The sequence below is a fragment of the Solanum pennellii genome, chromosome 6 (assembly GCF_001406875.1).
Source record: "Solanum pennellii chromosome 6, SPENNV200".
Lineage (NCBI taxonomy): Eukaryota > Viridiplantae > Streptophyta > Magnoliopsida > Solanales > Solanaceae > Solanum > Solanum pennellii.
In genome coordinates this window covers 57230881-57243824 of record NC_028642.1, presented here as the reverse complement: position 1 = coordinate 57243824, position 12944 = coordinate 57230881, and the positions used below count along the sequence as shown (strand labels likewise).

Below are 12944 nucleotides of genomic sequence, written 5' to 3'. Positions count from 1 at the left end.
TGCCAAAAAAGCAATGATAAGATATATCTTCAATGTAAGCAAAAAAACAAATAATGAAAATATATGGCCACAAAAAATTTCTTTACCTGATATTGCTCCGAGAAACACCAACTGAATAATAATTCAATTTCAGTTGAGAACTGAAATCATAATTCAGTTTCAATTTTAACCAGTAGTAAGCCAAAGAGTAATAGATTTTAGGATCCTTCAATCTATTGGCCTCAGGAACTACTGATTCTATTCTAACAAAGAAAAAATTTCACATCTTCTTGTTTATGTGGAGGCTTCAGTTTTTGATTTTTCAAGCTCTAAGGTGGCATTGAATCTGAATTCTGTTCCCGGAACAAATGATGACTTGAGTTCATCGGCAGTTTGTGTGGTGCTAATCTTGTTGTCCTTTACTGCCAAATTCTCCTTCTTCACATAATCAGCAAGAGTTGAGGTAACAATTTCTCGTATTACAAAATTGGTAACTCGGTCTTCACCAAGTATCTGCAGTAGAAAGTCCTTGGGAACCTTTGATGTTTTCCCTCCTTTTTCCCTGCGGAACCCTGGAACAGGTGGCGCTGATTTTGCTAAATTTGTCAATACTTTTTCGAAAACCGTTTTTGTGTCCTCTTCGTTCACATCTACTCTCACTTGTATCTTCTCATCGTCTTCGGACTCAACAGCTATCTTTGCATTTTTAACGCGTATCAAAGATTCATCGTCACCCAAATCTGCCTCAAACCCTGAACTAGCAGCCGATACTGGTTTCACCAGAGATCTTAGGCATCTTTGCGAGGATATACAGTGCTTCAATAACCCCTGATTTGTAACTGCTGTTGCTGGGTAAATTGCCACATTCTTGGGGATAGTGCAGACGGTGCTATGTCGAGAGTCGATAAGCAGCCGCCGCGACGGCGATGCCATTGCAGTGGTCATCGTCATTGCCATGTCGCCGTCGGAAACAATGAGAGCCTTTAACTTGTACGGCAGTAATTTTCTTGCGAATGCGAGAAGGAGACTAGACTCTAGATATTCAAAGATAAGATAATGTAGGGCATTTGATTTTGGACCGGGCGAAAGTGGCGTGGGTCATTGGCACGAATGCCTATTTTTGGGTGGTTTTTTAATTTTTAGTAAGAAAAATATCCTTAATATTAAACAAGAAAAATGGAAATAGCAAGACATAATTTTGTATTATAATATTACACTAATTACGTCATAAGCTGAGTTCAAGACTTTGTCACAAACGACCTAACTTGTCCAATTTTTTTTAGAACTTGTACTGAATGATTTATATACTATGTGATTGATGTTAGAAAATTTAATTATTATAAAATTGATTCGAGGCAAGAAATAGAAGTTAAATTTATTTCACAAAAATAGAGATCAATAAGAAATAGGTCAATTCGTACAGAAACTTCAAGTTTCCCGACCCGTTTTTATAAAGATCAAACAAAGGAAGCCCATAGTTTTTAGCTGTCACCAAATGCTAGTTTCAGAATGACCAATCATATACTTCTATCTATATTCTTTTGGAGATAACTATGCTTCTACGATTATACATTAGATAGGTTAACAATAAAAATACTTTCTCCTGATAATTTGAGCTATAAATCTGTGCCTCAATTCTCCAATACCTTAACCGAAAAATAAATTTGTATCAGCTATAACCAATAGATGAATCTATAAGACTTGTGAGGTTTTAGCATCTGCTAGATTTATCCGTTGTTACATCTTTGCACCTCTGGAAATGAGGATGTTTCCATATGGAAGCTCCTGTTCGACTTTAACAAAGTCTCGAGTGGCCAGAACTGCACATAGAATGGAGCAAACATTAATTCTCTCTAATGAGATAAGCTGGAAACTATGAAGTTTCTCTGAGCTGCAATGCAAGAGTAAAAGATATGAAAGAAGTTTGCATACCACAAGTCTGATAAAAAAGACATGCTGCTTGTTTCTTTGTCATTCCAAGAGTTAGTTCATTCAAACATTCTGCTTCTGCCGATCCGGGAGTGTCAAAATGACTCTTTAGCTGTCTGTAGACATCAGTTTATCAGGTGAAAAATCAATTAGTCAGATGATATACAGTGAAGCCGGAGAAGTTTTAGGAACAAATGGAAAAGGATTTACATCCTGATAGAGTCGGTCATCATGTCAAGAGGTTGAGTAATGAATGGATGTTGGGTTTGTGTTGGTCCGGTTTCCATCAATATCTCTGCCAAAATAGTGAAGGGAGGTTCATAACAAACTAAACCACATTAAAGAAAATGACCAGAACTAAAATGGGAAGGTTACTGACTATTCACGAACCGTTGTCTTGTGTAAAACCATTTTCAGATAGTTCAGATAATCTAGTCAACTTGAAATTTAGAGTGGGGTCGTGCCATGGGTTCTCTTCTGCTACTGGTTGAAGACCATTGCTACTGTGCTTCAATGAAGAATGGGGTCTTTTCTTGTTGGACCTGAAGAGTTAACAATTTTGATCAATGTAACCAGATGCTGCTATATGGTGAGACCTTCGTAATTTTAAAAAGAAGCAAAGATTTAAAGTTCCCTATGGTGCTGAAATCCATGATATTCATTATTTCCTTCTGTCAATGTCTGTATGATTCAAGTGGTTCATCTTTAGACAAATATCCCTCAACATATATCTACTAGTAGTACTAACCGGCTTGAATCGGTTACAGAATTCTGTGATAGTAAACCATGACCAGATCCTGAGCTTGGAATGGATCTAGGCTCATCACCTATAGATTCACAAAAATGTTAGTTATACCACCATATCAGATCGCCGAACAAATCATGGAGATTGGGAAATTCATAAAAAAATCGATATACCAGAGCCAGGTGTGGCCATGTGATCAGTCTCTTTCACTCCATTAGTTTCTGTTGGATGCAGTCCCATGTTTGTAAGATTGGTTCTGAGGTCCTCCATGAGAATTTCAGGTGGAATCTTGTTATTGTTGAGATTTGCCCTTTGTTTTTCTATAGAGATTCCTACTGCTGGGGAGCCTACACCGCCTTGGAAATATTCGAAAGGCGGTTCCAAATTACCCATCCTTTCACCTGGAGATGTATAGGATGGTTCAGGAGGAAAGGGTGGAGAGGTTTTTCCTGCAAGTCAAATGTAATTACCATCTGTTTATAGTTTTGTCAACTAAGAGTCTAATATCATGGATGAAAAACCAGACCGGAAGGTGAATCATGCGGAGGTTGGGTATTCCTCATCCATAATTTTAGGAGTGGTGCTGGATAGTGAACTTCCTTATTTCCATTTGTGAACAATCCTTCTAGTAGTGCAATAGGAGGCATTTCCATCATTCTGGCTATCTTCATAGAAGGTAAGACACTCAAAGTCTGCACAGAATAGAAACTTAAGGTTACTAATAAATGATGCTGCATGTTAGTTTAGTTAAGGTTACCTTCCAGAGAGAGATGCACTTGCTATTCTTGGGATACACAAAGACTAGCCATTGATATCAAAGGTTAAACATGCTTTATTGTAGGATAAGGTGCACAGAATGGAAAAATTGAGATGGGGAAGATCTAGATTGGGAGGTACGGAAGTACCTTTCTCTTTTTTCTTTTTCTTGATGCAATATCTGAAGAACTCTGAAGCCAGGATTGATATATGTCACCAGAAATAATAGTTTGCTCATGATCAATTGCAAGACTTGTGGCCTTTCTTGTTCTTCGTCGAGCTGGCTTTGGCCTTTGTTGATCCTGCCGCTGCTACAATATCATGTCAAGACGTAACGTTAGTGCTGACAGTTTTTCTTTATATTATTTTCTAGCTTGGTTGCTTGTGGAGTTTCTACCTCAAAAGCTTCTTTAACTTCATCAGATTGTTGCTTCACTTGGTCCTCTGGATGTCTGTCAGGGATCTCATCAGCTGCAATAATGTTTCGCTCCATTCAACCAATTTTCAGAAATAATTAATTACCTAAGGAAATCTAAAGACTTTTACAAGCTCAACTCAATCCAAAAGAGTTCTGTGCTTGAAGGAACTACATATGTAAACTGGAAGTTTAATGGTAAGCAGCCAGGTAGCTACAAAGTATTTTAACTGATCTCATAGTAGGTAAGTATGACTTGCATTCATGTTCCTCTTTGAGAGGAAGGGTTTATTGCCATTATGTCTCTATCAGAAAACCAAGTGAAATAGTGAAACATCGTAACTCCATCTACTATTTACATCTCAAAAAACTTCATTTATCTGAAGTAGAAGATAGTAACACGTTCTTACGTTGATGGGCTTGTTCTCGAGGTGGAGATGGCACAGGAGTACTTGGGATTTGAGCATCCTCTGGCTGGGTATAATTCATTTGTGTTTCTTCATCCCCTTCAATATCAAACCTGCAGAACAATTCATGCTTAAAAAATTAATAGGGGGATAATAGAAGGAAAGCTTTGCAGTTAATTAAAAATGGGGCTATTAGCCTCCTGTGATTTAATGATGGATAGTTTGGTTTACGTGAAGTCCTTATGCGAACTGATCATACAAACTTAGAAACACAGAGCCTACAAACTGTTCATCGTGATACCTCTCAAAATGATTGAACATATCTGTATGATGGGATTCAAAGTGTTCAGCGAGGGTGATATTATCTGGATCAACTGCAACAAGGGTTTCAGGATTGTTTTAGAGATGGGCACAACAAGACAAAACTGGAAAACAAAGTAGCATTGACTAGGATATAGTTATATATTCTATTGTGATGGTGAAATTAGCATAATCTATGCTGATAGTGGGATCTAGGTGTACCTTGATGCAAGTCCTTAGCAGGTTCCTCCTGTGCATTGGGTTTATCATAGAGATCAGCATTATCTAGTCTCTGCACATTGAACATCCGCGAGTTTAGCTGCACTCTCATGTAGAAATTACTAATTATGATCTGATTTTCACTAAGATTTCCTGCTCTAATCCAAGTGGTATCAGATAAGATTGCCTACTCATCAAGGTCATGAACACTGACAAAACCCAAGAGTGGAAATAACATAGAACAAGCTACAAAACATATAGAGTAACCAAAAGAAAGCGAAGGGAAATCACACCACTTTATCATTATTAACTTTCTATTGTTGAGCTTGCGGACTTGCTGAACAATGAAATATGACTTGTTTAACAATCTAAAGCAAGCTCAATAGTTTTAATTAGATCAGTTCGAACAAATTCCTAATTTTCCTAACAATTTTTGTTTCTGCTTTTGAAGTTATTTCGTGGATTGAGGAGGTGACAGAGCTTTCCATAATGTACCATCGTGAAATAGGAGGTTTGTTCGAAATCCATCAGTGTGACTGTGTCTGGGTTCCGTAATGTCTGTTCAATCTCTGGGAGTTCTTCCTCCCGATTCTCTGGCAGAGTAATAGCTGCATACCTACAGGAATTGAAATGAGGAATGAAAAGTTAAGTATCAACCTTAGGAAAAACAACCAGAGGAATCAGAATTTAATGTTTACAACCAATTCATCACTAAACTAGGTATTGTTAAGTACAAAGACCTTAGGTATAAAGGACTCACAGCATAAGCAGGCCTTAAATAACCCATTGATGAAACTGACCCAAACATTGAGTGAAAGAATCATAATAAATTGAGTTAATCATTCAACTAATTGGTGGCAGTCATACTTTAGTTGTTAATTTACTGAAGCACTATCGAGGTAACTGAAACTATTAGAAGTTGTTAAAAGTCGGCCTTACAATCTCTGCTTCTCGGCAAAATACTGTGACGTCGAATTGGAGATGAGTTACTCACTTGGCTTGCGATTTACCCTTGGGAAGTAACGTAGGATCGGTAGCTGCTTTGACTTTCCAAGCTTCATTGATTTGCACCTGAAAGTACCCAATCATAAATGCGGAATTTAATGAACACAGAGCAAAGAAAGAGATTAAGTTGATTAGGATCGAAGACAAATGTTACTACCATGAGACGAGTCACATCCTCTGCATTAAAGAAAACATAAAGAAAAAAAAATGAAGAAATAAGGAAGGGTAAAGTAGGAGTAGAATTCAAAGAATTAACGTGAAATTCAAATAGGAATGATGAAGTCGTCATGGCAATTCATACCGTAGAGGAGTTTCACTTTGTGTTCGTAAACAATGACTACTCCACCTGAGACAGAACTGTCGATTAGATATCTAAATCAAAAGCAGCAATTGCGGACAGTCAGTGGTTTTCGAAGCATACCCATGAGAATTCCAGAAAGCCTCAGAGCCATCGGGACTGATGGATTTAAGATTTGTTCACTGTGACAAAAGAAATTGCAGAAGACGATTACTCAAAATCAACAAGGAATAAAGGCAGTTCAACGTAGTAGTAGAAGAAAACGCCTCACCAGATGTTAATAATATTGAGTTTACTAAGCTTTTTCCTGTTGAGTTTCGAGTGCAGAGTGGCCGCCATCCTTCACAGCAAAGAGAAAGATCATAAACAATTTCAATTTAAGCATTCCTCGTAGCCAAATTGAAATATGAGAACTTAACATATACACAAAATCCTATGAAGTAACTTCAACGAATACAGAACATTAGATACAGAAAGCAAATGACGGAAAGAGGATCCACTACAGGGATTGCGATAGATGAAAGTTAAAAAACGCAGAAACACAAAACATGCAACTTATCTATATGTATTAAACAAATTTAGAATAGAAAATCAAAACAAAAGCCGTAGTAAACTGGATCAATACCTTCATAAACAATTTTGAATTCAAGCATTTTCTGAACAGAAACAGATCCAATTTTAACAGTGACAACTTAACATATAACTCATAACTTCAGATTACGAGAAATCGCGTGAAGAAGCTACTGAATATCATTAACCAGCGACCAAAGAAGAACGACAATCTAGCTCAGGATATACAACATATGCAAGTAAAAAATCAGAAACTCCAAAAATGTAGCGTATGCATATGAACATAACGAATTTCGAAAGGAAAAAAATTGAAATGACAAGTAGTAATCGACAATTTTCACCATATTTGGCCGAGCGGAGCTTTGCGAGCAAGAAGCTGATGAGAGTAGAACATATTGCCGTCGTGAAGAAGGAGATTTCAGCACTGATTTTGCAGAGTACTTGAAGCTAGAAGGTTTTGTATATATAGTTGAAGAGAGAGAGAGGGAGATCACATGCAAAGTGAGAAAGGTGAAAGTGTGTGTTTTGTGCCTGTGCGTCTGTATAGACCATAGAGTGTACCCGCCATAACAGAAGCGATTTCGATTGCATTTTGCAGAGCATATTGTGGGGACCGCACCCTATTGCAGAATGAATGTTTAATGAACTCAAGTCACAGCTCAAGTTCGTTCCTGGATGGCTTCCACGTGTCCCTATTATTCTTGTTCAAGAGGCTTAATTTAATTGTTACAAATAAAAGTTGAAGTGATTACACTGAATCAGAAAAGAACCCATTAAACATGACACTATGAAAATGTTAGTAAAGTCTAAAGCACGAAAAAGCCATCCTTCATAAAAATAAAGGAAAATAATATTATATTAATTTATATTATTATTATTATTTATTTATTATTATATTATTTTACTAAAAACATGAAGAAAAAAAAAGTTGAAAGTTGAATTACGGTATAATCCTTTTTATAAATTTAAATGATTGTATAAGCTTGATAAAAATGTTAAATGACTTTTAAATTTCCTAAGATTAAAATTAAATATAATTTATTAATATTTATCATTTATAATCTATATGTATATAATAATTATAATTATTTTTTAAAATAAATAGTCTCTACTGAAATTGCTATATTTTTCCTCTTCTCATAACTTTTTCCTTAACCCCTCTTGTAAATAATATAATTTATGTGGATAAAGTATTATCATTTATGATAAAAAAAAAAAGAAATTTAATAATTTAAAGGGTACAAATTTACAAAATGGAGACACATATTGATAATGTCCTCTTGATTATTATTAAAGAATGATTTTAGCTTCACAAATTTAAATTCATTGATGCTTAATTATATGATAAGAACTTTGATTGTTCTTTCTCCATGGTTTGCTAACTTATAATTTCCTTTTTCACATTCTTCATTTATTTATTATTATTTTTTAATTACTTATTCAATTTTTATACTCTTAAATCCATAACTCTCATCATTTCATATTCATAACCTTCAAATATTTAAACTAAAACTATAAGTTTTCTTTTGATATTCTTCTATTCTATGTATCTAAAATCAACTTCTTTATCTCATGAAACTCCTACCAAGATTATTAGCCTATTATTTTTATTCTATAGCTAAAGTAGATGAAGAAAACTCTTGAATTTTGATAGGATATGGAAGGAGTCGATAAGAAATCAGAGAGTTATGTACTAATTTTGTACTTTTTTTTTTCATCTATATGTAAATCGGTCTTATAAGAATAATGTCTACATTGTATTTTTTTTAAATCTGTTTCTTTTTGTCTTTTTTTCTTTCTCTATTAGACTTGTTAATTTAGTTTTCTATGAACATTTTAATACTGTAAGTCTTTATTCTTATTTTATAATTGTTACATTTTATATTCATTTGCAATTTACATGTATATTTTCATGAAATTTTAGTCACTATAACGTATCTAAAAAATTTTACATACATTCTCAGAAACTAGTATGCAAATAAATATGTAAAGCTTATCTCGTTGAATCAATCTATTTCAATCATGTTGTCTAAATTGTGAATCACATACCCTCAATTGCTGATGGGCAGATGTATAATGTACTGCTACGATTAGAAAAAAAAACATGTTGGAAGTAGGTTTTGCAGAACGTTATTTCCCTCGAAGAAAAATCATTTCATTGATAGATTTGTAAAGTAACATGAAACTGTGATTTACATGATTACTATAATTAATTTTCTTGAGACATGAAACTATATTAGTATTTTTATTTTTTTTTGTAATCAATCCATTTATAACTTGTTCATATAGGAGCAAGATGATCTTGTTTAGTCAATTTATTTTGCATCCACCTCTGAAGCATTTCTAGTGCTGCGTTGGGCTGATCCATTGGTACCATATGGCCTGCATCATGGACCTTGAGGAAAGTTAAAGGCCCGTGGTTCTTTTCAACTCCTTTCTCTACACCATCTACTGTAAAAGAAACTAATGGGGCTTTTCCAAAGGCATTTTGCCCTGACCATTTCATTGCATGCACCCATCTTGAATTCCCTGTCCATATAATAAATTAAAAGTTGAATGACCATACGTAAAACTAAAATTATCGCGTTGGTGAGGGATGAAATGAATTTTTACCGAGCCAATTGCAGATAAGGTCGTATTCCCCTGCATATACAAGTAGCTTGATACCATCTTCAAGAAGTGAAGGAATGCCTACTTCAAGATTCTTCATCCAATCCAATTGCATTGCTTGGTATACTTCAGAACTACATGAAACAAATTCAATATCCCCAACACCAAGGGCCTGTCTAACTTTTTGATCATTCAAGAACGTTTCCATTTTCGAGAAGTCATAGCATAGATCACCCTCACATCTCTTTCGCAGATCATAGTACTGCACCTCCGAATTCCATAATATGAGTTCAACTTATATACACTAACAGTATAGAGATTAGTAATTAACCGGAAAATAAGACAGATAACCTGCTATAACAAATTAAAATTTACTAATGGAATTAAAATGAGATTACTAGCTCTTACGTTTTTGTCACCAACAATATTCATTATCTTGTTGAAGATGCTTGTACAAACAAGATATGCTGCCATACAAGCAACACCGCTGCGATCTTTTCCTGATATTATTTGCACAAAAAATAGCCAATGTCAACACTAGCTATTGTGTTGTATGAAGAAAGAAGAACTTTGAGAATTTTTTTAAAATATAAAAAGGAATTACCACAAAGCGTGATTGCCTGTTGACATTGTGGATATGTCTTCTCTATGGTATTGTAATCAGATTTGTTGATCAATTTCATATCTAGAGCAAAGTCAGTGTAGGCTTTGTACTGGATTTCTGGGTCAGTAAGTCCATTACCAATGGCAAATCCCTAAACAAATGTATTTTGCTTAAGTTAGCATGATAATTAAGAAATTCAGACAAAAACTATCTGGCCATGAAGCAAAAGGGATGGTATATTGAGACAATTAGCAACTTCCTTCGTCCCAAATTAGTTGTTATATTTCGTTTTTCGAGAGTCAAATTATGTGAACTTTGACCGACATTTTAAAATGCAATTTTCCCTCAAATTGACAAATGAAAACTTGCAACTTGGAGTATTTTTCATATGATTTTATGTCTAATCCAGTTTAGCTTTGAAGAGTAATAAAAAATCTCTCGAAAAGTGAAACATGACAACTAATTTGAGACAGAGGGAGAGAAAAATACCTTGAGATTTACGTAGATTCCTTCTTTGTTTTTGTTTCCTTGGTGAACCCGAGAAGCAAATGCAGGAATGTAATGCCCAGCATATGATTCTCCAGTAATATAGAAATCATTTTTTGCATACTGAGGATGTGCCTTGAAGAAGACCTATATACATTATCATCAAAAGAATGAGCATTTATAATTTTGAAAATGATTGCATTATTTCAACATTACTATAAGTTAATTATAAATTCAAATATTTAAACGAGCTAAAAAGGAATAGGAAGGAACCTGTAAGAAGTCATAGAGATCATTGCTTACGCCCCTTTCATCATGACGAATGTCATCTTCACTGGAACTATAACTAAATCCAGTCCCAGTTGGTTGATCAACGTATATAAGGTTTGAGACCTGTCAATTTGCAATTTAACTAGTGTTACTGAGTAAATAACTCTATCAATATATTTTAACTTGTCGTAATAGATATCTTATTTTTCCCACTTAATAAACCAAGAAAAGCTAGTTATTAATGTCAATATGGTGAACTACTTTTGAATTTCCAAAATTCTAAAGTCACAACTCATGAAAAGCAAATGTCAAAAAAATTAAAAAAAGAAATGCTAGTAGGTGAAAAGTTACTTTGCATGATGGAGAAATGTTGAAAATCAAATAAAAACATAGAGGGAATTGTTGTACACCAAAAGATCTAATTAACATTTTGAAATTTAATTGGGTAAAATCCATAAAATTGTATTTTTTTTAAAAAAAAGGAAAAAAAAAAAAAAACCTTGTCCCAGCCAAAATTATTCCAGACAAGAGACATGTTGTCTGCAATTTTGAAAGGTCCATTTTCATAAAACACAGCCAATTCACTGCTACATCCTGGCCCTCCTGTTAGCCATATAACAACTGGATCATTCTTCCTACTCCTCGATTCAAAGAAAAAGTAAAACATCCTGCAAAAAATTTTAAAAAAATAATAATTTACTATTAATTAACTATACCCGTGATTCTTTTTTTAAAAACATAATAAACATCTAATCTAATACAAACGGATAATTTTAGCATTAATTAACAATACCCATTATTCTTTTTTCAATAAAAATAAACAATAAGTGTATTATCACACGAGTAAAAGTCTAAAAAAATAGAAAATGTATGGAATATATATAAATCTTACCGGTAGTAAAACACTTATATACTCCCACATTTATTGTAATTCAAACACAGTAACTTTAACACTAATTAACAATACCATGATTTTTTTTCGATAAATATGAACAATAATATATGTTGTGTAATTCACTATGAGATATATGTCAATCTTATAACTATTTATATTTATCGATAGAGAGATTATTTCTGATAAACAGTCGATAGATTTATTCTAATTCAAACAGATAATTCAGCGTTAATTAACAACACTCATGATTTATTTTAAAGCATTAAATTCAATTCAAACCTTGCATCTTTGGTATGTGGAAGACGATAATAACCAGCATGATGGCCCAAATTCTGAACAGTGGCTCCAGAATCACCAATATAAGATAAATTCAATTTCTTCTCAAAGAGACCCTGTTCAGTAGCTGCTACTGAATCATCTGTTGCTTTGTTGATTTCATGTTTAGGGAATAAATTAAGCTGTCTGATTAGCTTTTCCGCCATTGTGACTGGAAATTTCTGAGTAGATGATAAGAAATTATCAGCATCATTAGATTTTGCAGATACACAAAAAAGAGTGAGAAAAAGAAGAGAGAAATAGGAAGGCATTTTTTAGAGATTTGTTAAGTGAAAGAAATGGATTTGTATGCAGTTGAGATTTATAGTGTGAAATGGGCATAAAATAGGTGAGAGAGAAAAGTGGGAGAAGGGGAAACGGGCGGTTTCGACAAAGTGGTCAAGTGCCAATTCTTCGGAGGGAAAAAGGTCAAGAAGAAGGATTCTTCTTCTTTTTTTTTCTTTTTTTTTTTAAATTAATTAATTTTTTTTTAAAAAAAAAGAAAAATAACTCAAATATGTCATCGAACTTTCAGAAAATGCTCATTTATGTCATTCGTTAAAAGTTTGACTCACCTATGTCATTACCGTTCAAGAAAAGGCTCAATCATTATTTTTTAACAGTGGTTTTGCAAAACCATTTCTAGCACGTGACTAATTGTAATTCGGCCACGTCATCAATTTTTTAAATAAAAAAATCATACTTCTGAAAATAAATTTAATTTTTTAATTTAAAAAATTGATGACGTGACTGAATTATAGTTGGACGCGTTATCAATTTTTTAAATAAAAAAATAAAAATTTTGAATAAAAATTAAATTAATTTTTTTAAAAAAAAAATAATTAGAAAAGTTGATAACGTGGTCGAATTATAATTGGTCACGTGTCAAAAATGATTTTGCAAAACCATTATTAAAAAGTAATGGCATAAATGAGTTTTTTCTTTAACAGTGATGATATAAATGAGTCAAACTTTTAATTGATGACTTAAATAAACCTTTTCTGAATATTCAATGACATATTTAAGTATTTTCCCTATTTTTAATAATATAAAAAATGACAACTGAAACATTGATAAACGAAAAGAGTGTAAAACAAATTTGATAAACATAAATATATGATGTTAATTACCTAAAAGCTCA

At 33.5% G+C, this 12944-nt stretch overlaps 3 protein-coding genes across 3 annotated transcripts; all 3 read right to left on the bottom strand.

The window, feature by feature from the left end:
- LOC107023879 lies at positions 1-1096 on the bottom strand. The gene has a single exon (XM_015224711.2). It carries the CDS (start codon positions 934-936, stop codon positions 274-276), a length of 663 nt encoding a protein of 220 aa, XP_015080197.1. The 5' UTR covers positions 937-1096; the 3' UTR covers positions 1-273.
- A 232-nt stretch (positions 1097-1328) lies between these two features.
- LOC107022485 (sister chromatid cohesion 1 protein 1) lies at positions 1329-7046 on the bottom strand. The gene is made up of 19 exons (XM_027918008.1): positions 6965-7046; positions 6325-6393; positions 6177-6235; positions 6057-6101; positions 5913-5932; positions 5745-5821; positions 5246-5366; positions 4754-4823; positions 4533-4605; positions 4235-4344; positions 3807-3880; positions 3559-3720; positions 3180-3345; positions 2827-3102; positions 2657-2735; positions 2299-2450; positions 2119-2203; positions 1912-2024; positions 1329-1799 (listed from the first exon to the last, which is right to left on the bottom strand). The coding sequence occupies exons 1-19, from the start codon at positions 7015-7017 to the stop codon at positions 1717-1719; spliced, it is 1887 nt and encodes a 628-aa protein (XP_027773809.1). The 5' UTR covers positions 7018-7046; the 3' UTR covers positions 1329-1716.
- A 1710-nt stretch (positions 7047-8756) lies between these two features.
- LOC107021223 (serine carboxypeptidase-like) lies at positions 8757-12232 on the bottom strand. Its single transcript, XM_015221837.1, has 8 exons — positions 11768-12232; positions 11093-11261; positions 10597-10716; positions 10327-10470; positions 9838-9988; positions 9642-9733; positions 9237-9495; positions 8757-9152 (listed from the first exon to the last, which is right to left on the bottom strand). The coding sequence occupies exons 1-8, from the start codon at positions 12073-12075 to the stop codon at positions 8905-8907; spliced, it is 1491 nt and encodes a 496-aa protein (XP_015077323.1). The 5' UTR covers positions 12076-12232; the 3' UTR covers positions 8757-8904.
- Positions 12233-12944: the final 712 nt, after the last annotated feature.